Consider the following 25,494-nt stretch of genomic DNA (forward strand, 5'->3'; position numbering starts at 1 on the left):
ACATCAGTAGGGCATGGCGCCAACTGATGTTACTAAGCTTCATGTGATTTATGTTTGCCTTTCTTATCACTGTTTTACATTTTCAGGTGGTTAAGCAGTTTAACTTTACAATTAACTGTGGGTTCTCCATATTTTACAAGTTAGTCACGAAACGCCATGTTCAATAGATTCTCTGCAGGCTCATATGTGGTTAAAGTGACCACAGATGAAGTTTATGCTCACGAGGATGTAGCTACTGTGCATACAGAGCTAGCGGGAGCCCAAGGACACTGGTGCGTTGAGGCAGCCTGAGGACGCTGGTGCGTTGAGGCAGCCCGGGGACGCTGGTGCGTTGAGGCAGCCCGGGGACGCTGGTGCGTTGAGGCAGCCCGGGGACGCTGGTGCGTTGAGGCAGCCCGGGGACGCTGGTGCGTTGAGGCAGCCCGGGGACGCTGGTGCGTTGAGGCAGCCCGGGGACGCTGGTGCGTTGAGGCAGCCCGGGGACCCTTCTAACAAATGGTAGCAAAACAATATAAAGTGGAGAACGCAATTTTGTTCATTGGGGCCAGCACACGTGTGGACAGAACTATGGAAGACCAAAACTATACTTTACTTTGCTAGCTTATGTAGCGCCTGAAGCCATTGGGGCTCATAATCTAAATTCCCTATCAGTATGTCTTTGGAGTATTTGAGGAAATCATACAAACTCCTTTCAGATGTAGTCCTTGATGGGATTTGAGCCCAGGACTCCAGATGCAAGGCCCCAGTGCTAATTACTGAGTCACCTTGTTCTTATGCTTGAATTATGCATACAGTTCCATATCGATCTGATCATTTGGCATGCGATCCCACTGATGCCGGAATATTGTACATTTTTTCTATGTAGTACTTTTATTTGCTAACCGTTGTAAACATCCTATAGCAAATGGATATTGCAGTAATGTATGGCGCAGTGAAGGGGTCAATGCTCTTGTGCTTTGTATATGAGGTGTATACTATTTTTGTGACTCTTGTGATTTAGCATTGATATACTGTTTATAATACACAGGAAACCTCTTGTCTGTTCTGTAACTTATGATTCTCAATAAAAGGAAATACAGTACATGTGTTCCCAGCAGGTCAAGTGTCCTGAACGCTCTTAATATATATGTCGTGTTCATAAACACGCAATGGTCCAGGGCTAATTGCCAGAGCCAGTACTTGACATGACTACATGTTAATTGCTACAGTTGTCCAACTTGGGTGGTTCTACTATTATTGATGTATCTAGCCGCCTTCTTATTTGTCGGCCTAAGAGCTTGTTCATATGATCATATAATACGGACATGTGGTGTCCGAGCAAAAATCAGACTGTGCACTGACGATGTAAATTAATAGGGCTGATCAGATGAGTTTTTTGGTCATGCTTCACTGCATTTCCTCCCTAGCACTTCTCAAATAGTTCTAGTAGCTACACCAGACTGTCATAAAAATGGCAAAAGTTCTAAAGTTTTGTGTTGTGCAAAAAAAGACCATTTCAGTTCTACATCAGAATTTTGGCTCAGACTGTTTGGTGAATTGGGCCATAGACTTTTCCTTGAGCCTCGGAGAAGAGAAGAGCTAGGCCTTCTGACCTCTTAGTTTAGCGATCCATTGGAATCTTGGCACCTGGACCACCATCAATCAAAACTTTCGTTTTGAAGTGTAATTGTGAATTCAGAAAACTTTTGACTTCTGTTACCCTGGCTCCTGTTTAGAAATTCTATAATTGATTGAAAATTAGAAATTTTCTGTTTTAGGAACCTGTCACCAAACCAGATCCTAATATTGAGAAGAGAGCACCATGTTGGCCAGCCTACTGTAGAATGAGATTTTCGACAATCTCTAAACTCTCCGGAAAGAGGTGAGGATAGTTCCCATGGTGAATAAGAGGACACACATTCCACTAGCTGCCTGTCACTGCTACACATGGAAAAAGTGGGAAGTCCAGATAAAGAGAGGAAAGGCCGAGTCATTAACAGCTGCACTACTGAAATAGTGCGCAACAGCCACGGAACCTGTTCGATGGGGCCGTTAAGGATTGTTTACATAGGGGAGTTCTCCTTGTTTTCCTCGCTTCCTACCGTTGCATTAGCAAAATACATTATCAATGTCTTCCAGATTTTTTTTTTTTTCAGCAAAAAACATCTTAAAGTTGTTCAGTAGGACGTGACTCCAGGGGTCAATGATCTGGAGATGTGAAGTACAACATCTGTAGCTGGTGTGGAACGACACTCAGGCTCTCCGGCACACAATCGGTGGTTTCAGAATTATTCTGCTGCTTGCGTCAGCGAAATGGCGTTTTCCTATTGGGATGGAAAGGAGTAAATTGGTTCTGTCATAATTGCTGCAGTTCAGGTTGACGTGCTGCATCCTATTACTAATGGCTCAACACTACTTTTGGGTTTGGGGGTTGAGTAGTTTGATATAATCAGGAAAGATATAAATCTTTGTGCCATGTTAGCAGTAGATAGAAAAATATTTAGATTTGAGAGTCCTCAGTGATTGATACCATTTTTTCAGTTGGCCATTAAAAGGTAACAAATTGCAAGATTTTGAGACTACTCCAATCCCTTCATCAGGCACAGATGCCTGACGAAAAGACCTGAGTATTCTCGTAAGCTTGCCGTTTACCATCTTTTAAAAGGTATCAACCACTGAGGACTCTCAAAACTTTAATATTTTCACATTAACAGAACGCAAGTATGTTTTAGACTTGACAGTAATTTTACATTGATGTTCTGCCCATGATCAGATCATATACCTACGTTTTTAAGACCAGAGACCCCCCCCATGGTTGCCCATAGCCATTTATGAACCTAATGATCAAATGATGGACTGTAGGCATAAAAATCTTTCATGAGTATCGATTGGTTCTATGATCCGGCCTCCTGATCATGGTTATATATACCGGTAAATAAAAATTGAGAGCCAAGCATAATCCAACGGCTGCATTCACACCTTGCAGCTGCGGTGCGTTCACCCCCCCCCCCACAACAGCAGCAAAAATGCACTGTGTGGACAGACTAAAAGCCTATGCGGACGAGCCAATAAGGGGAGCAAGAGTTGGTGAGAATACTTGCATACTGATAATCGGCTAGTGTACACATACTTTAAAATTATTGTTGTCGCCAGCATGTTGTCCTGTGTAATCAGATGTGCTGCCGATATTCTAGCGTTCTGTACACCGCATTCTGGACAGGCTTGCCAATATTGGGATGGCTTTTATGCTTTAATTTATTATTTATTTTTTTTTTAAATCAAAAAGTGTTTATGAAGAACCCTATATTATTTAAATGCTCTTTTGCTTTTTTACAGCAGGGCATATGATCATTTTGTTTCTTGCAGATTTTTTCTGTTTAAAGGCCAATGTGAACATGCGTTTGTGTTGCATATATAGTAATAACTTATACTCTAGCTCAAATTTATTTATTTTCTTTCTGGGTGGGCTGTTAAAGACCGCTGATTTGCAGTCATTTGACGGTTGCTGTCGACGGGTATATAGATGCACTTTGAATGATCACTTATGACTTGTTAAAGGCAGTTTGTTGGCCCATGTAAAATAATCCTTTAGGGCCCCTTTTACATTGACCTGAATTGCGCGCTGATTTACAATATAGTGATTTGATCGTCCCTTTTCCATGGAGCAGTCACATCAGCACTGTATGTGACTGAACGAACGTTGCTGTGATTGTTTGTCTGTGTGAAATGATTTTAAATGTAACCTGTAATCAGGTTTTTGCTATGTAATCCAAGAGCAGCATAACATAGGGGCTTAGACCATGATTCCAGCAATGTCACTTTTATTAGGCTGTTTTAATCAGTGTTTTATCAGCAGGAGATTATCACTACAGGACTAGATATCTAGTGCCTCCTAGTCCAACCACACTCCCACCACTGATTAGCAGCTTACTATCAATACACAATATACACAGCAGCCAATCGGTAATATGGGTGGGTTTATACACAGCTCTGCATTTGAGCTCTGCTAGATCTTTTGCAGAGAAAACTGTGATTTGTATCACAACAGCTACACCCAGTAAACTATGTGATACATTGCAGGAATCAGGGTCTCTGCCCCTACATCTTGCTGTTTAAAGGAAAGAAAGGGGAGCGCTTTTAAGTGTGATATCACCAGCAATAAGATGAAGAGGGGAGTGGTGATATGCTCACCTTGCTGTGTGTGCGGCAGGCACAACGCTTTTATTTGATCACTGAACAATCTCCAGGGGACTGCTGCTGCTTCCACGTGACCCAGGACAGAAGCAAATTGCCAGAGCGAAGAGAAAATATTGTGGTATAGAAAGCGCTGTTAGGCACCGGGAGACCAAGGATGGTATCGGGTAAAAAAGGTAATTTGTGCAACGCGTTTCGAAGTCGCTGGCTCAATCAGGCCACACAAAGAGGGTGTCAGTTTTGACCTTTTATAAGGGTCATCATTGCAAGGCCGTAACCTGATTCGGTGGAAAAATTTCAGCTAGACTGACATCCTGGGTATGTGCTTGATGAAGTCAGACCAACTCCGAAACGCGTTGCCCAAATACCTTTTTATCTGATACTATCCGATGCCTAACTGCTCTCTATACCACAAAATGTTCTCTACATCATGCTGCTGTCGGATTACATAGCAAAAACCTGCTGACTGATGCCCTTTAATGTTTGCATCAAACTACAAACCAGTTGTCAGGAATGAACGTTTATCTGCCTTATTATTGGCCCTATGACAGAACATTTTAACCCGTGTATTAGATCCATAGAGACCAACTGTGTGGACAAGCTGCATGTAAGACCCTCGCCTCCCCCTGCTTGCAGCTGCAGTCCCTTTGATCATCTCAAGGTCAAAGGTTTCCAATGAGAAGTGGGAGCAGAACATGCTCTGATATGTGAGACCTATCAAACCACAGAGCTGAGGTCAGGTGTGCTGCTTCTCCTTAATACCTCCAAACATTACATTGGCTAGAACGTTAATTAGTTAGGTGGGGTTGTCGGTAAGGCTGTGTTCACACGTTGTGGCCACATTGTGGTCTGTGTGGTTTTTGCAGACAATTTTCACAAATTGCTTCAAAACCGCAGTCTGGTACAACTTGCAGGACTGGATACACTGGGTCAAAACCCTGATCCTATATGTGGATGTTCTTGAAATCCCACCACTGTTGGGTCTGAATATGGATCTACAGAGGTCTCTATGCCAGATACTTTGGTAATGTAGTATCACACATGCCTCATTATATCTGGAGCTACTGTATGCGGCTCGTGTGACCTTAATAGACTAAACATTTTCCAAGTCTTTCATTTACCGTTACAAAAATGTTCTATTCTTCCATAAAAGTAAATTCAAGAGTCGCTAATTGAAACCAGTCTGATGTCTCCGGCTCGAGTCCGCTGAGGAACCTGCTGCTTTAGAAGCCAGCATGGTGCAAGGTCTGTCCACCTCTACATCTGCTGAAGCTAAAGGTGGTCAAGTTCAGGAACTAGCCGACCGATGCAACGTCTTACGTATTTAATGTCATGACCCTCCGGTGGGCGCTTCACGCAGTGCGTCCTTTACTTTTGTGGAGGTAGGAATGCTGCCAATTACTATTGCTCAATTTTCATGCGTTCATTTCTCTACGAAGAAAATGTACTGGCCTTTGTGGTGGCTGAAGTGACTCTGCTTCTTTGAAGTGACTGACTCTCTTGGGGCATTACCTTTTGGAATCCTATTTTTCTGGGATTTCACCAAAAGCCCCAATGTTCTGCTCTGCATACAGCACTGTCGGAGTGTGAACCAAGCCTTAGAGCCATGTGCATGAGGTCTCCTTCAGATTTCAGTTTTGGAATCTGAAAGGGTCAGAGACTTGCCCTGAAGATACTTTCCTATTATTTTCTTGAAAGCCAATGACGTTCGTAACAGGAAAGGTTGTATGGAAATATAAGCTGACCGAATTAATCTTTTGATGAGGAAGGTAGACCCAAAACATCAATTCGCTTCAAGTGAGATCTTCTGGGGACAATGGTATCGTAATAAGGGGAAATAGAGCTGTCCAATATTTTTAATGTTACTCCCGTTTCAACCCTGGATCAGGCTCTTCATCAGGCGTGTGTATCTATTAATGAAGAACCCTTCCCCATCACAAAAATCAAAATTATGTAGACTATTAAATGACCGCCTGAGTTTGCGTTGGACATATTTGTGGCACATTTTGATGTGGGCAAAGTGCAGAAGAACAAATTGTAGTAAGAGACAATGGCAATCCCATTAACACTGCTGATGTGCCATCCAAAAAATGTTAATGTAATAGTAGCTGCCGCTGACCTTCTCGTGGCCACATGAATGGCACATTTATATTTTCCCCTATCTGAACTTTGACTCTTCAGATTTGTAGGTGGTGAACATTCCTTCCATTGTTAATAGATTCTTGTTTTCCGACACGGTCTCCCACACACTTGATCCTGGGCATGTGCCCCAGACTTCTAGCCCCGGCTGCCATACACAAAGGCGCTACTAACGCGTGTCAAACCGTCTGTTGTCTCACTATAATAGTCCTTCGGTTTCAACGCACGAAGGGAATGTCGGATTGATTTCCGTAAAATGTTTTTTTTTTTTGTTTTTTTTTTAAACATTGTTTTTAATTAACTTTGTTGGCAAGGTGGCTGATAAAGGTTTGAAGAACAATATTTTGGGAATGTAATCAAAATTCGTCAATGTATTAGAAATATTTAGGGGGGGATGTATCAATCGTATGCAGAAGTCTTCCAAGAACGCTCAACAGCGGCCATATTTTACATAACCCTTCTGTATGGAATTGTTAACCCTATAACCCGATGAGGATCTCCATGAGGAATGCTGCCTACATTTTGGTTAGAGCTTGCATTTTTACGAGACATGTAGGGTGCATGAGTAATGCTGGATTATTGGTCCGCCTGAGCGGTGAAGCTTGAAATATCCCTTCTGTGGAATCTGGCCAAATTCTTTCTCACCTCTCCACTCCCCCTTGGATACACCATTACATTGACCTACTCCCTTTTCAAGTGAGATCAGCCCCAGTCTCAGACTAATCTGCCTCCTTCTCTCGTTTGTATATATTGTTTCAACTTTTGTTAGAAGTTTCTGGCAAGCAAAGTTTCCTGATAAAGTTTCACACACTAAGTCACCTCCGTTCATTGCGAGGGGTCGACGGGGTCAATTTGGAGCTGCTGAAACAACAAGGTGTCTTGCCATCTCTACAATCCCCAACCAGCTACATGTGATTCATAGTTTTCCTTTGGTAAAAATAACCTTGTTACATTACAACTGGGGTTTTTTAATGGATTAATGCAGACTTGTTTCGCTGTAGCTACCCCTCAGGGGCATTCAATGTACATTATAATACAGGGTGCCATTATGTGTAGATGACATTTATGTCTATGATACCAGGATGAATGGGCTTTATTTGTGCCATGTAATTAGAGTTGTCTGGAGCTAGATAAAAGTTTTCCTTTTTTGTTTTTTTTTTGGCCTCCAAAAAATGCCCTAAACAAAGATATGTTTAGCATTGCAGATCAGCCCTATTGAAGTGAATAGGGATTAGTAGCAATACTACTGCTCCATACTCAATAGACTAATGTTATTGACTGGTTCTAGATGGGCAGAGCCACTTAGATCACGGATTGGCTGCAGCAAAGAAATTATTACTACAGGACAAGATAATCTGGTGCCTCCTAGTCCACATCAGTGGTGTGGGCAGGATTATACACAGCTCTCCTAGATTTGCAGCAGAGAAAACTGTGATTCTGTCATAACTACTGCACCCGGTAATTAAAGTGATACATCCCTGGAATCCGGGTCTCTACATCATGCTGCTGACAGATTACATAGTAAAAGCCTGGCGACAGATTCCCATAAATCGTATTCGTATATTTCGTCCGCTGAGGGTTGGATTTCGGGATTCATTCTGAATATTAGTCGGGATTTTGTTTCTTTTGCAATTTCCTACTGACCATGTATTTCTCAAACCTGCACCTATATAGATAGGTATGAAGGAGGATAAGAGGAGCGGATTCTCCCCTAATCCCCTCTTTCAGAAATAGATCGACATCCAGTGAGTCCCCTTCACTCCGTGAGCGTCTCCTGCCGCTTTCCTGGAAGAAATAGAATTGTAGATAAGGAAGACTCCTCCATATGGGGTAGATGGCACGTGGGTGGCCTGACTGCTGGCACAGATGGGCATGGCTGTTGGTTTATAGATTTTACGTCCGTGTAGCTAAATTTAAAGCTTTGCGCTTTTAAGTTTCTGTGCAGAGTTAAGATGATCCTTTTAAATTTGTCGTCTTTCTGTTGATGGTCACATTCCTGGCAGTGTAGAGTGTTAGTAGGACAGTGGTGCATTATATCCGGTCATTACTTATTTGAGCCCTTGTTGCAAGGCTCTGTACAAACCATTCATCTCGCGCAGAAAGTGACCATTTATAGGACTCCATTGACTACATATTTCCGTATGTGAAGTCTAACAAGGCTTGGATCGTGTTGCTGTAGGCCATCCATGTTAATAGGCCTTAATTGTGCCTGTGTACAGTCTCATAAAATGACTGTAAATGAATAATCCTTGATCTGGTAATGAAGTGAAATCTGGAATATTAATGGCGGCATTGTCTCCAGCCTTGGTTTGTGCACTTCCAGATTTTAGGCAGTGCTTGGTCCTCGGCGAGTGTGTGTCCCGGCTGAACCCCTGGAAAGAATCTACAAAGCTCATACTATGAACACACATCGGGCCCTGCAGACATTGCCCTGGTCTACAACCACAAAGCTTTCATTTAGGCAGCTCAGGACAGCTGGACGGGCACCATGGTCTGTCCGAGTCTCCGGCTGTGAGAAAAATGTGAAATAAACGGAGGCCCAGATACAGTAATTTGTTAGAGTTTGAAACATTAATTAAAGATAAATATTCCCATGTCCTCCTTTTTAAAGGGGCTGTCCTCTGTCTAGACAGCTCCTTTTAAAAGGAGTGGTTCCCTTATAAAATAAACACAGATATTTGCCTCCAGCCCTAGTGCCGTACTGGTAATATCGGCACAGATTCTGCCTAGATTTGTGACATTATGCCACGTGAGCTCTGCAGCCAATCAGGAGCTGCTATTGGGCTGCTGCACTTTTTCCGTTTGTCCGACATTCATCCAATGAAAGCAAATGTGAGAGGTCGGCAGCCCAATAGCGGCCATTGATTGGCTTCGGGGCTCCCTTGGCCCAACAATACCACCCAATTCCTGGCAGACCCAGCGCCAACATTGCTGGAATGGTTGTCTATACTTTACAAGGGGGACTACTTAATTTTAAAAGCGGTTGTCTAGATAGAGGCCAAGCCCTTTTATATGGTTTCATTGATAGTTTTCTTTGGAAAGTGAGTGATTTCCTACCTCCCTTTGCAATGTGTACCCCTTATTTTGAGGAGATGACTTTCTGCTCCTATTTCCCAACCCCTCGGAGTCGGAGTCCTGTTCCCTACCTTCCTGAATAGGGTACAAAAACATCATAATTGCTAGTTTTTGAGAGATTGTGGTGAGGCCAAGGAGACTTGCCAACCCTTTTGGAGCCTCTCAGATGTTCCCAAGTTCTTCTTTTGCTGGGTCGCTCAACTTCTCCAGGATCCTGGTAGAACGAGAGCTGAATTTCTGCACAATTGGACAAATTTTAAATTTTGAGTCCAGGACTGTCTGGAGAGAAGAAGCTCTAAGGAAATTTTCATGGCAGATAACATTTGTTGACCAACTGATATAAGAAAGAAAACTGGCGCACTACCTATGTATAATATTCCAGGGGTGCAAATCAGTGGTAATGAAATCTAGTAGAGACAGAAAGGCAAGAAAACCACTAAAGGGAATGCACACCAGTGTGCATTCTCTTTAGTGGTTTTCTTGCCTTTTTGTCTCTACTAACATTCGTTGACCAGGCACTGCAGACTTTTTCCCTAAGAGAACTGAATAATCGAATCCTTCATTTCATGAGATCAATGGAGATCTAGAAGCTCTTTACCGTGATCCTGTGCTAGGTCCGGTGTACCATATTCACAAAATATGACATTACCGTAGACCTGCTTGTGATCCATCAGGGGTAATCCGCTTTTTTTTAGTTCTACAATTTCCATATAGAAAGAAATAGTCTTGTTTGGAGATCACTTTATGGTTGATTACCTCTGAATTGATCATTAATGAACTGTTTGTATTACAGGGACTTTTATGACCTCCTGATCCAGCAAGTGAAAATCCCCTCAACATTAGAAGCCGTGAAGCATGACTGAAGAAATGGAGCGTCCCAGGAGTGGGCTTAGCATGGCCAGCAGCATTGTCACAACTGCCTCTATCAACCAGGGGTCACGGGTGAGTGTAGTCTAAAAAAACACTAATTTAGCTTTTCCCTAGGGGATGGCTGTATAGGGGATGGTGGTTTACGGCTTCTTGGAATTGCTGATGGTCTTGTGATGCAAACTTGGAGCCACAAATTTATATATAACTCAGGTCTATAAAATAGAAATGCTGTATCTGTCACCGAGTCAAAAGTTGCTTATATTTTCTTCCCGCTGCTCTCCTGATTAATTTGTTGTTTTTCTGGGATATGAGACATTATTAATGCTGATTTTTTTGTTTATGGTCTTTACGAAAGAGCGGTGATCACAGGATTATTATTATTATTATTTATTACTAGATGGCAGCCCGATTCTAAAGAATCGGGAGTCTAGAATCCATATATACTTTATTTATTCAAATGTAAGAATAATACAATTAATAAATAATAGTAAGAAAGAACAAAAAATGGCTGCACTCACCAGCTCTTGACAATTCTTGACAGTACGGCACATTTCTGATTGGTCGCTCGCGGCAGGCGGCAACCAATCAGAAAAGTGCCGCGCACCACGAAGGCATATATCTTTGTCCACCCTGAGCGGGTGTAGGACGCTGGTGACGTCACTTATCTCCGGACATTATCTCCGGACAAAGCCACGGAAGTTGGCACAAATTGCCGGAAGTAGTATTCTAGGCAATTATATATTAGATTTTAATGTTATCAGTGTTTACCTTTGAACGTTTATATTGTATTGTCCTGTCACCAGCCATGTGTACGATTATCGGCCGAAAGCCTCTCTGGAACCAATAATCACCCCATGTAAAGGTATCTTTATAAGTTAAAGATTCAGAATACTATGACTTTTATCATATCCTGAACAGTCAAGGTTTTTATGAACCGTTAAGGTTTTCTGGTTGAAGTAAAAAAAACTCTGAGTGTTTACAGTTTGAAACCATAAAATGTTGAAAAATTGTCATTCTTGAGTATATCACTCAATGGTGCTCATAAACGTGTCAAATTTGATCTATAATATACTTTAATATACGTTACTTTAATCTTTAATATACTTAAGAACAGGGCCCCAGACATCACACAGGGGGTCTGAAACACCGCACAGTGGTCCAAAATATCGCTGTGCTCTGCCTGGGGCCCCATATGCTGCCTGGGGCCCCTGTGCTCTGCCTGGGGCCCCATATGCTGCCTGGGGCCCCTGTGCTCTGCCTGGGGCCCCATGTTCTGCCTGGGGCCCCATGTTCTGCCTGGGGCCCCTGTGCTCTGCCTGGGGCCACTGTGCTCTGCCTGGGGCCCCATATGCTGCCTGGGGCCCCTGTGCTCTGCCTGGGGCCCCATATGCTGCCTGGGGCCCCATAGGCTGCCTGGGGCCCCTGTGCTCTACCTGGGACCACTGTGCTCTGCCTGGGGCCCCATATGCTGCCTGGGGCCCCTGTGCTCTGCCTGGGGCCCCTGTGCTCTGCCTGGGGCCCCATGTTCTGCCTGGGGCCACTGTGCTCTGCCTGGGGCCCCATAGGCTGCCTGGGGCCCCTGTGCTCTGCCTGGGACCACTGTGCTCTGCCTGGGGCCCCATATGCTGCCTGGGGCCCCTGTGCTCTGCCTGGGGCCCCTGTGCTCTGCCTGGGGCCCCATATGCTGCCTGGGGCCCCTGTGCTCTGCCTGGGGCCCCTGTGCTCTGCCTGGGGCCCCTGTGCTCTGCCTGGGGCCCCTGTGCTCTGCCTGGGGCCCCTGTGCTCTGCCTGGGGCCCCTGTGCTCTGCCTGGGGCCCCTGTGCTCTGCCTGGGGCCCCTGTGCTCTGCCTGGGGCCCCTGTGCTCTGCCTGGGGCCACTGTGCTCTGCCTGGGGCCCCATGTTCTGCCTGGGGCCACTGTGCTCTGCCTGGGGCCCCATAAGCTGCCTGGGGCCCCTGTGCTCTGCCTGGGACCACTGTGCTCTGCCTGGGGCCCCATATGCTGCCTGGGGCCCCTGTGCTCTGCCTGGGGCCCCATATGCTGCCTGGGGCCCCATAGGCTGCCTGGGGCCCCTGTGCTCTACCTGGGACCACTGTGCTCTGCCTGGGGCCCCATATGCTGCCTGGGGCCCCTGTGCTCTGCCTGGGGCCCCTGTGCTCTGCCTGGGGCCCCATGTTCTGCCTGGGGCCACTGTGCTCTGCCTGGGGCCCCATAGGCTGCCTGGGGCCCCTGTGCTCTGCCTGGGACCACTGTGCTCTGCCTGGGGCCCCATATGCTGCCTGGGGCCCCTGTGCTCTGCCTGGGGCCCCTGTGCGCTGCCTGGGGCCCCTGTGCTCTGCCTGGGGCCCCTGTGCTCTGCCTGGGGCCCCTGTGCTCTGCCTGGGGCCCCTGTGCTCTGCCTGGGGCCCCTGTGCTCTGCCTGGGGCCCCTGTGCTCTGCCTGGGGCCCCTGTGCTCTGCCTGGGGCCCCTGTGCTCTGCCTGGGGCCCCTGTGCTCTGCCTGGGGCCCCTGTGCTCTGCCTGGGGCCCCTGTGCTCTGCCTGGGGCCCCTGTGCTCTGCCTGGGGCCACTGTGCTCTGCCTGGGGCCCCATAAGCTGCCTGGGGCCCCTGTGCTCTGCCTGGGACCACTGTGCTCTGCCTGGGGCCCCTGTGCTCTGCCTGGGGCCCCATATGCTGCCTGGGGCCCCATATGCTGCCTGGGGCCCCTGTGCTCTGCCTGGGGCCCCATATGCTGCCTGGGGCCCCTGTGCTCTGCCTGGGGCCCCTGTGCTCTGCCTGGGGCCCCATGTTCTGCCTGGGGCCCCTGTGCTCTGCCTGGGGCCCCTGTGCTCTGCCTGGGGCCCCATGTTCTGCCTGGGGCCCCTGTGCTCTGCCTGGGGCCCCATATGCTGCCTGGGGCCCCTGTGCTCTGCCTGGGGCCCCATATGCTGCCTGGGGCCCCTGTGCTCTGCCTAGGGCCACTGTGCTCTGCCTGGGGCCCCATAGGCTGCCTGGGGCCCCTGTGCTCTGCCTGGGACCACTGTGCTCTGCCTGGGGCCCCATATGCTGCCTGGGGCCCCTGTGCTCTGCCTGGGGCCCCTGTGCTCTGCCTGGGGCACCATATGCTGCCTGGGGCCCCTGTGCTCTGCCTGGGTGTAGGACACTGGTGACGTCACTTATCTCCGGACATTAGCTCCGGACAAAGCCACGGAAGTTGGCACAAATTGCAGGAAGTAGTATTCTAGGCAATTATATATTAGATTATAGCGCCATTTATTCCATGGAGCTTTACATGTGAGGAGGGGTGTACATAATAAAAGCAGGTATTATTATTATTATTATTATTATTAATTGTTATAGCGCCATTTATTCCATGGCGCTTTACAAGTGAGGAGGGGTATACATAATAAAAACAAAAATAAAAACAAGTACAATAATCTTAAACAATACAAGTCATAACTGGTACAGGAGGAGAGAGGACCCTGCCCGCGAAGGCTCACAATCTACAAGGGATGGGTGAGAATACAGTAGGCGAGGATAGAGCTGGTCATGCAGCGGTTGGTTGATCGGTGGTTACTGCAGGTTGTAGGCTTGTCGGAAGAGGTGGGTCTTTAGATTCTTTTTGAAGGTTTCGATGGTGGGCGAGAGTCTGATGTGTTGTGGTAGAGGGTTCCAGAGTAGGGGTGATACGCGAGAGAAATCTTGTATACGATTGTGGGAAGAGGAGATAAGAGGGGAGTAGAGAAGGAGATCTTGTGAGGATCGGAGGTTGCGTGTAGGAAAGTACCGGGAGATGAGGTCACAGATGTAAGGAGGAGACAGGTTGTGGATGGCTTTGTACGTCATGGTTAGGGTTTTGTACTGGAGTCTCTGGGCAATGGGGAGCCAGTGAAGGGATTGACAGAGGGGAGAGGCCGGAGAATAGCGGGGGGACAGGTGGATTAGTCGGGCAGCAGAGTTTAGAATAGATTGGAGGGGTGCGAGAGTGTTTGAGGGGAGGCCACAGAGCAGGAGGTTGCAGTAGTCAAGGCGAGAGATGATGAGGGCATGGACTAGGGTTTTTGCAGATTCTTGGAGGAATGAACGGATTCGTGCAATATTTTTGAGTTGAAGTCGGCAGGAAGTGGAAAGGGCTTGGATATGTGGTTTGAAGGCGAGATCAGCGTCAAGGATAACCCCGAGGCAGCGAGCTTGTGGGACTGGGGAGAGTGGGCAGCCATTTACTGTAATGGATAGGTTCGTTGGGGGGGTCACGTGAGATGGGGGAAAGATGATGAATTCTGTTTTGTCCATGTTAAGTTTCAGAAATCTAGCAGAGAAGAAGGATGAAATAGTGGACAGACATTGAGGGATTCTGGTTAGTAGGGAGGTGATATCTGGTCCAGAGATGTAGATCTGTGTGTCATCAGCATAGAGGTGATACTGAAAGCCATGAGATTCTATGAGCTGTCCCAGGCCAAAGGTGTAAATGGAGAAGAGCAGGGGCCCAAGGACTGAACCTTGAGGAACTCCGACAGATAGGGGGCGAGGTGAGGAGGTGGTGTGTGAGTGGGAGACGCTGAATGTCCGGTCTGTTAGGTATGATGAGATCCAGGATAGGGCCAAGTCTGTGATGCCAAGCGATGAGAGGGTCTGTAATAATAGGGAATGGTCCACTGTGTCAAAGGCAGCCGACAGGTCGAGGAGGAGGAGAACAGAGTAGTGTCGCTTGCTCTTGGCGGTTAAGAGGTCATTGGTGACCTTAGTTAGGGCAGTTTCAGTGGAATGGTGTGACCGGAAGCCAGATTGTAAGCGGTCAAAGAGGGAGCAAGAAGAGAGATGGGAGGACAGTTCAAGGTAGACGTGTTGTTCCAGTAGTTTTGAGGCATAGGGGAGAAGTGATATAGGGCGATAGCTAGATACAGAGGATGGGTCAAGAGAGGGCTTTTTGAGGATAGGTGTGATGGAGGCATGTTTAAAGCTTGAGGGGAAAACACCAGTTGTTAGTGATAGGTTGAAGAGATGGGTTAGGGTTGGGATGAAGATTGTGGTGAGGTTTGGGATGAGGTGGGATGGGAGCGGGTCAAGTGCACAGGTGGTGAGATGTGATTTTGAGAGTAGAGTGGCGAGTTGATCTTCTGTAATGGTGGAGAAGTTGGTTTTGGAGGTGGAGGGTAGGGAAGTTGGGAGGAAGGGCTCTGGGGCTTGTTGACCAAAACTGTCTCTGATGTTATCAATCTTCTGCTTGAAGAATGAGGCAAAGTCTTCAGCAGAGATAAGTGGGGAGGGAGGAGGTGCTGGGGGACGGAGGAGAGAATTGAAGGTGTTGAATAACTGTTTAGGGTTGTGAGACAGGGAGGATATGAGAGATGAGAAGTAGGTTTGTTTAGCTGTGGCGAGTGTGGCCTTGAAAGTAGTGAGGGACTGTTTGAATGCGATTAAGTGGTCATTGGAGTGGGATCTTTTCCATCTGCGCTCAGCAGCCCTGGAAGCTCGCCTCAGTTCTTTGGTCAGGCTGCTGTGCCAGGGCTGTCTGTTGATTTTGCGAGCTTTGGTATGTGTAAGTGGGGCAGCAGATTCCAAAGCTACAGCTATTGTGGTGTTATATAGAGCGACAGCGACATCCGCATTGTGTATGGAACTTATGTCTGTGAGAGGGAGGAGGGATTCAGAGAATGAATGTAGGTCAAGATGTTTAAGATTTCTGCGAGGGTGTGAAAGTTTGTGGGGTGGGGACTCTAGACATGGAGTGGAGAGAGATGAGAATGTGAGAAGGTTGTGGTCAGAGAGAGGAAGAGGTGAGTTAGAGAGGTTAGATAGGGAGCAGAGGCGGGTGAAGATGAGGTCCAGTGTGTGACCATTTTTGTGAGTGGCTGCAGAAGACCATTGAGTGAGGCCGAAGGAGGAAGAGAGAGATAGAAGTTTAGTGGCAGCTGAGAGGGAAGTGTCAATGGGGATGTTGAAATCGCCCATGATGATAGTGGGGATGTCCGCAGAAAGGAAATGAAGTAGCCAGGTGGTGAAGTGGTCAAAGAAGATGGTGGCTGGCCCTGGGGGGCGGTAAATGACAGCCAGTTGGAGGTTGGAGGGGGAGTAGATGCGCACAGAGTGCACCTCAAAGGAAGGGAGGGTAACAGAGGGTGGCAGTGGGATTGGGGTGAAGGAGCAGTTATCTGACAGGAGAAAACCAACTCCTCCGCCATGCTTGCTGCTGGGGCGGGGTGTGTGAGAAAGGTGGAAGCCACCGTAAGAGAGTGCAGCAGGAGAGGCTGTGTCAGAAGGGGTGAGCCAGGTTTCGGTGATGGCGAGGAAGGAAAGTTTGGTGGTAACAAAAAGATCATGGATGTAGGAAAGCTTGTTACAGACAGAGCGAGCGTTCCACAGAGCTCCTGTTAGTGGGACTGGGGAAGCGGAGGCTGGGTGAATGGGTATAAGGTTAGAGAGGTTACGGAAGTTTGTGATGGAGCGTGGGTGGGAGGTAGAAATGACTGTGGGAATATGGTGAGGAGGACCAGGATTTGGAGAGATATCACCAGCAGTGAGAAGGAGCAGAGAAAGTGTTAGCAGGTGGGAGCAGGAGAGGGCGTGAGGGGGCTGCCTGTGCTTTGAGACAGAGGATTGTATGTTAAGGAACAGTTCAGAGGAGGCAGTGAGAAGGATGGGGAGGATTGAAGAGGAGATGAACAGTTCCTTACTTGGTGTGGGGATTGGGGGAGGTAGCAGAAAATGAAAGAATATAGGGGTAAAAGTGACAACAAACAGAAACATTGTTTACAATGACTGGCCAGTTACCTTCAGTTCCCTTCAGGTTCAATTCAGGTTTTAACCCCTTCGTGACATGCGCCGTACTAGTACGGCGCTGCCGGCACTGCATTAGTGCCAGCCGCAGTACTAGTACGGCGCCCCGATCACCGCGGTCTCACGCTGAGCGCCGCGGTGATCGGGTGCGGGTGTCAGCTGTATATGACAGCTGACACCCCGCAGCAATGCCCACGATCGGCGCTGTCGCCGATCGCGGGCATTTAACCCCTCTGATGCCGCTGTCAATAGTGACAGCGGCATAGAGGGGGATCGCGCAGGGACGGGGGCTCCCTGCGCTCTCCCACCGGAGCAGCGCGATAAGATCGCGCTGCTCCGGTGACCTGGAAGGAGTCCCCGGATCCAAGATGGCCGCGGGACTCCTTCCGGGTCATGAGATGACCCTGCTTGCCGGTGTCTGCTGAGAATCCTCATAGCAGGCGCCGGCAAGCCCCTGCAATGTGCCTGTCACATCGGTGATCAGACCGAGTGCTATGCACACGGTCTGATCACCGATCTGTGATGTCCCCTCCTGGGACAAAGTAAAAAAGTAAAAAAAAATTTTTTCCAAATGTGTAAAAAAAAAAAAAAAAAAAATCCTAAATAAAGAAAAAAAAAAAATATATATTCCCATAAATACATTTCTTTATCTAAATAAAAAAAACACCACACAATAAAAGTACACATATTTAGTATCGCCGCGTCCGTAACAACCCCACCTATAAAACTATATCACTAGTTAACCCCTTCAGTGAACACCGTAAAAAAAAAAAAAAAAAAACGAGGCAAAAAACAACGCTTTATTCTCATACCGCCAAACAAAAAGTGGAATAACACGCGATCAAAAAGACGGATATAAATAACCATGGTACCGCTGAAAACGTCATCTTGTCCCGCAAAAAAAAAGCCGCCATACAGCATCATCAGCAGAAAAATAAAAAAGTTATAGCTCTCAGAATAAAGCGATGCAAAAACAATTATTTTTTATATAAAATAGTTTTTATTGTGTAAAAGCGCCAAAACATAAAAAAATTATATAAATGAGTTATCGCTGTAATCGTACTGACCCGAAGAATAAAACTGCTTTATCCTTTTTACCAAACGCGGAACGGTATAAACGCACCCCCTAAAAGAATTTCAGGAATTGCTGGTTTTTGTTCATTCCGCCTCCCAAAAATCGGAATAAAAAGCGATCAAAAAATGTCATGTACCCGAAAATGGTACCAGCAAAAACATCAACTCGTCCCGCAAAAAACAAGATCTCACATGACTCTGTGGACCAAAATATGGAAAAATTATAGCTCTCAAAATGTGGTGATGCAAAAACTATTGTTTGCAATAAAAAGCGTCTTTTAGTGTGTGACGGCTGCCAATCATAAAAATCCGCCCAAAAAACGCTATATAAGTAAATCAAACCCCCCTTCATCACCCCCTTAGTTAGGAAAAATAATAAAATTTTAAAAAATATATTTATTTCCATTTTCCCGTTAGGCTACTTTCACACTAGCGTCGGTACGGGGCCGTCGCGCTGCGTCGGCCCGACATACCGACGCATACTGTGCAAGCGCCGCACAACGGGGGCAGCGGATGCTGTTTTTCCACGCATCCGCTGCCCCATTGTGAGGTGCGGGGAGGTGGGGGCGGAGTTCCAGCCGCGCATGCGCGGTCGGAAATGGTGGACCGTCGGCACAAAAAAAGTTACATGTAACGTTTGTTGCTGCCGGCTGTCCGCCACAACACGACGCAACCGTCGCACGACGCTTGCGACGTGTGTCAATACGTCGCTAATGTTAGTCTATGGGGAAAAAACGCATCCTGCAGATGACTTTGCAGGATGCGTTTTTTCGCCAAAACGACGCATTGCGACGTATGCAAAAAAACGCTAGTGTGAAAGTAGCGCTAGGGTTAGGACTAGGGTTAGGGTTGGGGTTAGGGTTTCAGTTAGAATTGGGGAGTTTTCACTGTTTAGGCACATCAGGGGCTCTCCAAACGCGACATGGCGTCCGATCTCAACGCGTTTGTTTGCGTTAAAAACGCATGCGTTTTTATAGAAAAAAAACAGAACACACTGAAAAGTCACCCACCACCATCAAGGTGATAAAGGGATCCAAACCCTAACCCTAACCCTACCCCTAAACTCATCCCTAACCGTTTAATGAACATTTTCTGACAGTCATAGTGCCACGTATTTCAGTGCCACGTATTTCAGTGCCACGTATTTCAGTGCCACGTATTTCAGTGCCACGTATTTCAGTGCCACAATATTTCAGTGCCACGTATTTAAGTGCCACGGTATTTCAGTGAAATACGTGGCACTGAAATATCGTGGCATTTACGTGAAATACGTGGCACTTAAATACGTGGCACTTAAATACGTGGCACTTAAATACATGGCACTTAAATACGTGGCACTTAAATATCGTGGCACTTAAATATCGTGGCATGTACATGAAATACGTGGCACTTATATACGTGGCACTTATATACGTGGCACTTATATACGTGGCACTTATATACGTGGCACTTATATACGTGGCACTTATATACGTGGCACTTATATACGTGGCACTTATATACGTGGCACTTATATACGTGGCCACTGAAATATCGTGGCACTTATATACGTATATACGTATATAAACGTATTTCAGTGCCACGTATTTCAGTGCCACGTATTTCAGGTTAGGGGTAGGGGTAGGGTTAGGGGTAGGGTTAGGGTTTTTTGGTTTTTTCTTGTTTTCTTGTGTTTTTCTATAAAAACGCATGCGTCTAAAAAAACGCATGCGTTTTACCGCGATTACATGCGTTTTTTCACACATGCGTTTTTAAAAAAAACGCAAGTGTGAAACCAGCCTTATCCTTGGGAAAATAAAAACATGGGGGCTAAAATATAATTTTCGTGGAAAAAAATATATTTTTTATTTTCGCGGCTCTGCGTTATAAACTGTAGTGAAGCACTTGGGGGTTCAAAGTTCTCACAACACATCTAGATAAGTTCTGTGGGGGGTCTAGTTTCCAATATGGGGTCACTTGTGGGGGGTTTCTACTGTTTAGGTACATCAGGGGCTCTGCAAATGCAACATGACACCTGCAGACCAATCCATCTAAGTCTGCATTTCAAACGGCGCTCCTTCCCTTCCGAGCTCTGCCATGCGCCCAAACAGTGGTTCCCCCCCATATATGGGGTATCAGCGTACTGAGGACAAATTGCACAACAACTTTTGTTGTCCAATTTCTCCTGTTACCCTTGGGAAAATAAAAATGTGGGGGCTAAAATATAATTTTTGTGGAAAAAAAAATATTTTTTATTTTCACGGCTCTGCGTGTTAAACTGTAGTGAAACACTTGGAGGTTCAAAGTTCTCACAACACATCTAGATAAGTTCCGTGGGGGGTCTAGTTTCCAATATGGGGTCACTTGTGGGGGGTTTCTACTGTTTAGGTACATCAGGGGCTCTGCAAATGCAACATGACACCTGCAGACCAATCCATCTAAGTCTGCATTTCAAACGGCGCTCCTTCCCTTCCGAGCTCTGCCGTGCGCCCAAACAGTGGTTCCCCCCAATGTATGGGGTATCAGCGTACTCAGGACAAATTGGACAATAACTTTTGTGGTCCAATTTCTCCTGTTACCCTTGGGGGAAAAAAAATTGCGGGCTAAAACATCATTTTGTGGAAAGAAAAAATGATTTTTTGATTTTCACAGCGCTACATTCTAAACTTTAGTGAAACAACTGGGGGTTAAAAGTGCTCACCACACATCTAAATAAGTTCCTTAGGGGGTCTTCTTTCCAAAATGGTGTCACTTGTGGGGGTTTCCACTGTTTAGGCACGTCAGGGGCTCTCCAAACACGACATGGGTTCCGATCTCAATTCCAGCCAATTTTGCATTGAAAAGTCAAATGGCGCTCCTTCCCTTCCGAGCTCTGCCATGTGCCCAATCAATGGTTTACCCCAACATGTGGGGTATCGGCGTACTCAGGACAAATTGTACAACAACTTTTTTGGTCCAATTTCTCCTGTTACCCTTGGTAAAATAAAACAAATTGGATCTGAAGTAAAAATTTTGTGAAAAAAAAGTTAAATGTTCAATTTTTTTTAAACATTCCAAAAATTCCTGTGAAGCACCTGAAGGGTTAGTAAACTTTTTGAATGTGGTTTAGAGTACCTTGAGGGGTGCAGTTTTTAGAATGGTGTCACTTTTGGACATTTTCTGTCATATAGACCCCTCAAAGTCACTTCAAGTGTGAGGTGGTCCGTAAAAAAAATGGTTTTGCAAATTTTGTTGCAAAAATGAGAAATCGCTGGTCAACTTTTAACCCTTATAACTCCCTAACAAAAAAAAATTATGTTTCCAAAATTGTGCTGATGTAAAGCAGACATGTGGGAAATGTTGTTTATTAACTATATTATGTGATATAACTCTCTAATTTAAGGGCATAAAAACGAAAAATTTGAAAATTGCTAAATTTTCATAATTTTCAACAAATTTCTGTTTTTTTCACAAATAAATGCAAGTCATATCGAAGAAGTTTTACCACTATCATAAAGTACAATATGTCACGAGAAAACAATCTCAGAATCACCAGGATCCGTTGAAGCGTTTCAGAGTTATGACCTCATAAAGTGACAGTGGTCAGAATTGTAAAAATTGGCCGTGTCACTTAGGTGAAAACAGGCTTTGGGGTGAAGGGGTTAATTCTAATGTAAGCCACACTTTTAGAACACACTTCTAGAAATCACACTGCAGGTACAATAATCTTGAACAATACAAATCACAACTGGTACAGTAGGAGAGAGGACCCTGCCCGCGAAGGCTCACAATCTACAAGGGATGGGTGAGGATACAGTAGGTGAGGATAGAGCTGGTCGCGCAGTGGTTTGGTCGATCGGTGGTTACTGCAGGTTGTAGGCTTGCCGGAAGAGGTAGGTCTTCAGGTTCTTTTTGAAGATTTCGATGGTAGGTGAGAGTCTGATATGTTGTGGTAGAGAGTTCCAGAGTAGGGGTGATGCGTGAGAGAAATCTTGCATGCGATTGTGGGAAGAGGAGATTAGAGGGGAGTACAGAAGGAGATCTTGTGAGGATCGGAGGTTGCGTGCAGGAAAGTACCGGGAGACGAAGTCACAGATGTATGGAGGAGACAGGTTGTGGATGGCTTTGTATGTCATGGTTAGGCTTTTGTACAGGAGTCTCTGGGTAATGGGGAGCCAGTGAAGGGATTGACAGAGGGGAGACGCTGGGGAATAGAGGGGGACAGGTGGCTTAGTCGGGCAGCAGAGTTTAGAATAGATTGGAGGGGTGCCAGAGTGTTAGAGGGGAGGCCACAGAGCAGGAGGTTACAGTAGTCGAGGCGGGAGATGATGAGGGCATGAACTAGGGTTTTTGCAGATTCTTGGTTTAGGAATGTACAGATCCGTGAAATATTTTTGAGTTGAAGGCGGCAGGAAGTGGAAAGGGCTTGGATATGCAGTTTGAAGGAGAGATCAGTGTCCATGATTACCCCGAGACAGCGAGCTTGTGGGACTGGGGAGAGTGGGCAGCCATTTACTGTAATGGATAGGTTTGTTGGGGGGGGGGGGGTCGCGTGAGATGGGGAAAAGACAATGAGTTCTGTTTTGTCCATGTTAAGTTTTAGAAATCTAGCAGAAAAGTAGGATGAAATAGCGGATAGACATTGAGGGATTCTGGTTAGTAGGGTGGTGATATCTGGTCCAGAGATGTAGATCTGTGTGTCATCAGCATAGAGTTGATACTGAAAACCGTGAGATTCTATGAGCTGTCCCAGGCCAAAAGTGGAAATGGAGAAGAGCAGGGGCCCTAGGACTGAACCTTGCGGGACTCCGACAGATAGGGGCGAGGTGTGGAGGTGGTGTGTGAATGGGAGATGCTGAATGTTCTGTCAGTTAGGTATGACGAGATCCAGGATAGGGCCAAGTCTGTGATGCCAAGGGATGAGAGGGTCTGTAGTAATAAGGAATGGTCCACTGTGTCAAAGGCAGAGGACAGGTCCAGGAGGAGGAGGATAGAGTAGTGTTGCTTGCTCTTGGCGGTTAATAGGTCATTGGTGACCATAGTTAGGGCAGTTTCAGTGGAGTGGTGTGACTGGAAGCCTGATTGTAAGCGGTCGAAGAGGGAGCAGGAAGATGGATGGGAGGACAGTTCAAGATGGACTTGTTGTTCAAGTAGTTTTGCGGCATAGGGGAGAAGTGAATATAGGGCGATAGGTAGATACAGAGGATGGATCAAGAGAGGGCTTTTTGAGGATAGGTGTGATTGAGGCATGTTTAAAGCTTGAGGGGAAAACACCAGATGTTAGTGATAGGTTGAAGAGATGCATTAGAGTTGGGATGAAGACTGTGGCGAGGTTTGGGATGAAGTGGGAAGGGATCGGGTCAAGTGCACAGGTGGTGAGATGCGATCTTGAGAGTAGAGTGGAGAGTCGATCTTCTGTAATGGTGGAGAAGTTGGTTTTGGAGGTAGAGGGCTGGGTAGTTGGGAGGAAGGGCTCTGGGGGTTGTCCACTAAAACTGTCTCTGATGTTCTCAATCTTCTGCTTGAAAAATGAGGCAAAGTCTTAAGCTGAGATGAGTGGGAAGGGAGGAGGTGCTGGGGGACGGAGGAGAGCGTTGAAGGTGTTGAATAACTGTTTAGGGTTGTGAGACAGGGAGGATATGAGAGATGAGAAGTAGGTTTGTTTAGGTGTGGCGAGTGTGGTCTTGAAAGTAGTGAGGGACTGTTTGAATGCAATAAAGTGCTCGTTGGAGTGGGATTTTTTCCATCTCCGCTCTGCAGCCCTGGAAGCTCGCCTCAGTTCTTTGGTCAGGCTGGTGTGCCAGGGCTGTCTGTTGATTTTGCGAGCTTTGGTATGTGTGAGAGGGGCAAGAGATTCCAAAGCTGCAGCTATTGTGGTGTTATATAGAGCGGCAGCATCATCCGCATTGTGTAAGGAACTTATGTCTGTGAGAGGGAGGAGGGATTCAGAGAGTGAATGTAGATCAAGATGTTTAAGATTTCTGCGAGGTTGTGCAAGTTTGTGGGGTGGGGATTGTAGACAAGGAGTGGAGAGGGAAGAGAATGTGAGTAGATTGTGGCCAGAAAGAGGAAGAGGTGAGTTAGAGAGGTTAGATAGGGAGCAGAGGCGGGTGAAGATGAGGTCCAATGTGTGACCATATTTATGAGTGGCTGCAGAAGACCATTGAGTGAGGCCGAAGGAGGAAGTGAAAGATAGAAGTTTAGTGGCAGCTGAGAGGGAAGTGTCAATGGGGATATTGAAGTCGCCCATGATGATAGTGGGGATGTCCGCAGAAAGGAAATGAAGTAGCCAGGTGGTGAAGTGGTCAAAGAAGGTGGTGGCTGGCCCTGGGGGCGGTAAATGACAGCCAGTTTGAGGTTGGTGGGGGCATAGATGCGCACAGAGTGCACCTCAAAGGAAGGGAGGGTAACAGAGGGTGGCAGTGGGATTGGGGTGAAGGAGCAGTTATCTGACAGGAGAAAACCAACTCGTCCACCATGCTTGCTGCTGGGGCGGGGTGTGTGAGAAAGGTGGAAGCCACCATAGGAAAGTGCAGCAGGAGAGGCTGTGTCAGAAGGGGTGAGCCAGGTTTCGGTGATGGCGAGGAAGGAAAGTTTGATAGTAACAAAAAGATCGTGGATGTAGTAAAGTTTGTTGCAGGCAGAGCGAGCGTTCCACAGAGCTCCTATTAGTGGGACTGGGGAAGTGGGGGCTGGGCGAATGGGTATAAGGTTAGAGAGGTTACGGAAATTTGTGATAGAGCATGGATGGGAGGTAGAACTTACTGTGGGGATGTGGTGAGGAGGACCAGGATTTGGAGAGATATCACCAGCAGCGAGAAGGAGCAGAGAAAGTGGGAGCAGGAGAGGGCATGAAGTGGCTGTCTGTGCTTGGAGACAGAGGATTGTATGTTGAGGAACAGTTCTGAGGAGGAGGTGAGATGGATGGGGAGGATTGAAGAGGAGATGAACAGTTCTTTACTAGGAGTAGGGATTAGGAGAGTTTGCAGAAAGTGAGGAATTATAAGGGTGAGGCCATGTGCACACGTTCAGTATTTTTCACGTTTTTTTCGCGTTTTTTCGCTATAAAAACGCGAAAAAAACGCTAACATATGCCTCCTATTATTTACAGTGTATTCCGCATTTTTTCTGCAAATGTTGCATTTTTTTCTGCGGAAAAAAAGGCAACATGTTCATTAAAAATGCGGAATTGCGAGGATTCCGCACACCTAGGAGTGCATTGATCTGCTTACTTCCCGCACGGGGCTGTGCACACCATGCGGGAAGTAAGCAGATTATGTGCGGTTGGTACCCAGGGTGGAGGAGAGGAGACTCTCCTCCAAGGACTGGGCACCATATAATTGGTCAAAAAAAAAGAATTAAAATAAAAAATAGTGATATACTCACCTTCGATGGCCTCCGGAGTCTTCCCGCCTCTCCGGTGCATGCTGCCGCTTCGGTTCCTATAGC

At 46.6% G+C, this 25,494-nt stretch overlaps 1 protein-coding gene across 10 annotated transcripts in view; it reads left to right on the forward strand.

Annotated features, from left to right (window-relative positions):
• The window catches only part of PLEKHA4 (pleckstrin homology domain containing A4), a 95,848-nt gene that overhangs the window by 40,513 nt on the left and 29,841 nt on the right, over nt 1-25,494 (forward strand). For all 10 annotated transcript variants that reach the window (XM_077259522.1, XM_077259526.1, XM_077259530.1 and 7 more), the window contains exon 2: nt 10,181-10,329. In XM_077259522.1, coding sequence (XP_077115637.1) covers nt 10,243-10,329 — 87 coding nt within the window. In that variant the 5' untranslated portion in view covers nt 10,181-10,242. The remainder of the gene's footprint in view (nt 1-10,180; nt 10,330-25,494) is intronic.

Source organism: Ranitomeya variabilis, chromosome 4 (assembly GCF_051348905.1).
Source record: "Ranitomeya variabilis isolate aRanVar5 chromosome 4, aRanVar5.hap1, whole genome shotgun sequence".
Classification (NCBI taxonomy): domain Eukaryota; kingdom Metazoa; phylum Chordata; class Amphibia; order Anura; family Dendrobatidae; genus Ranitomeya; species Ranitomeya variabilis.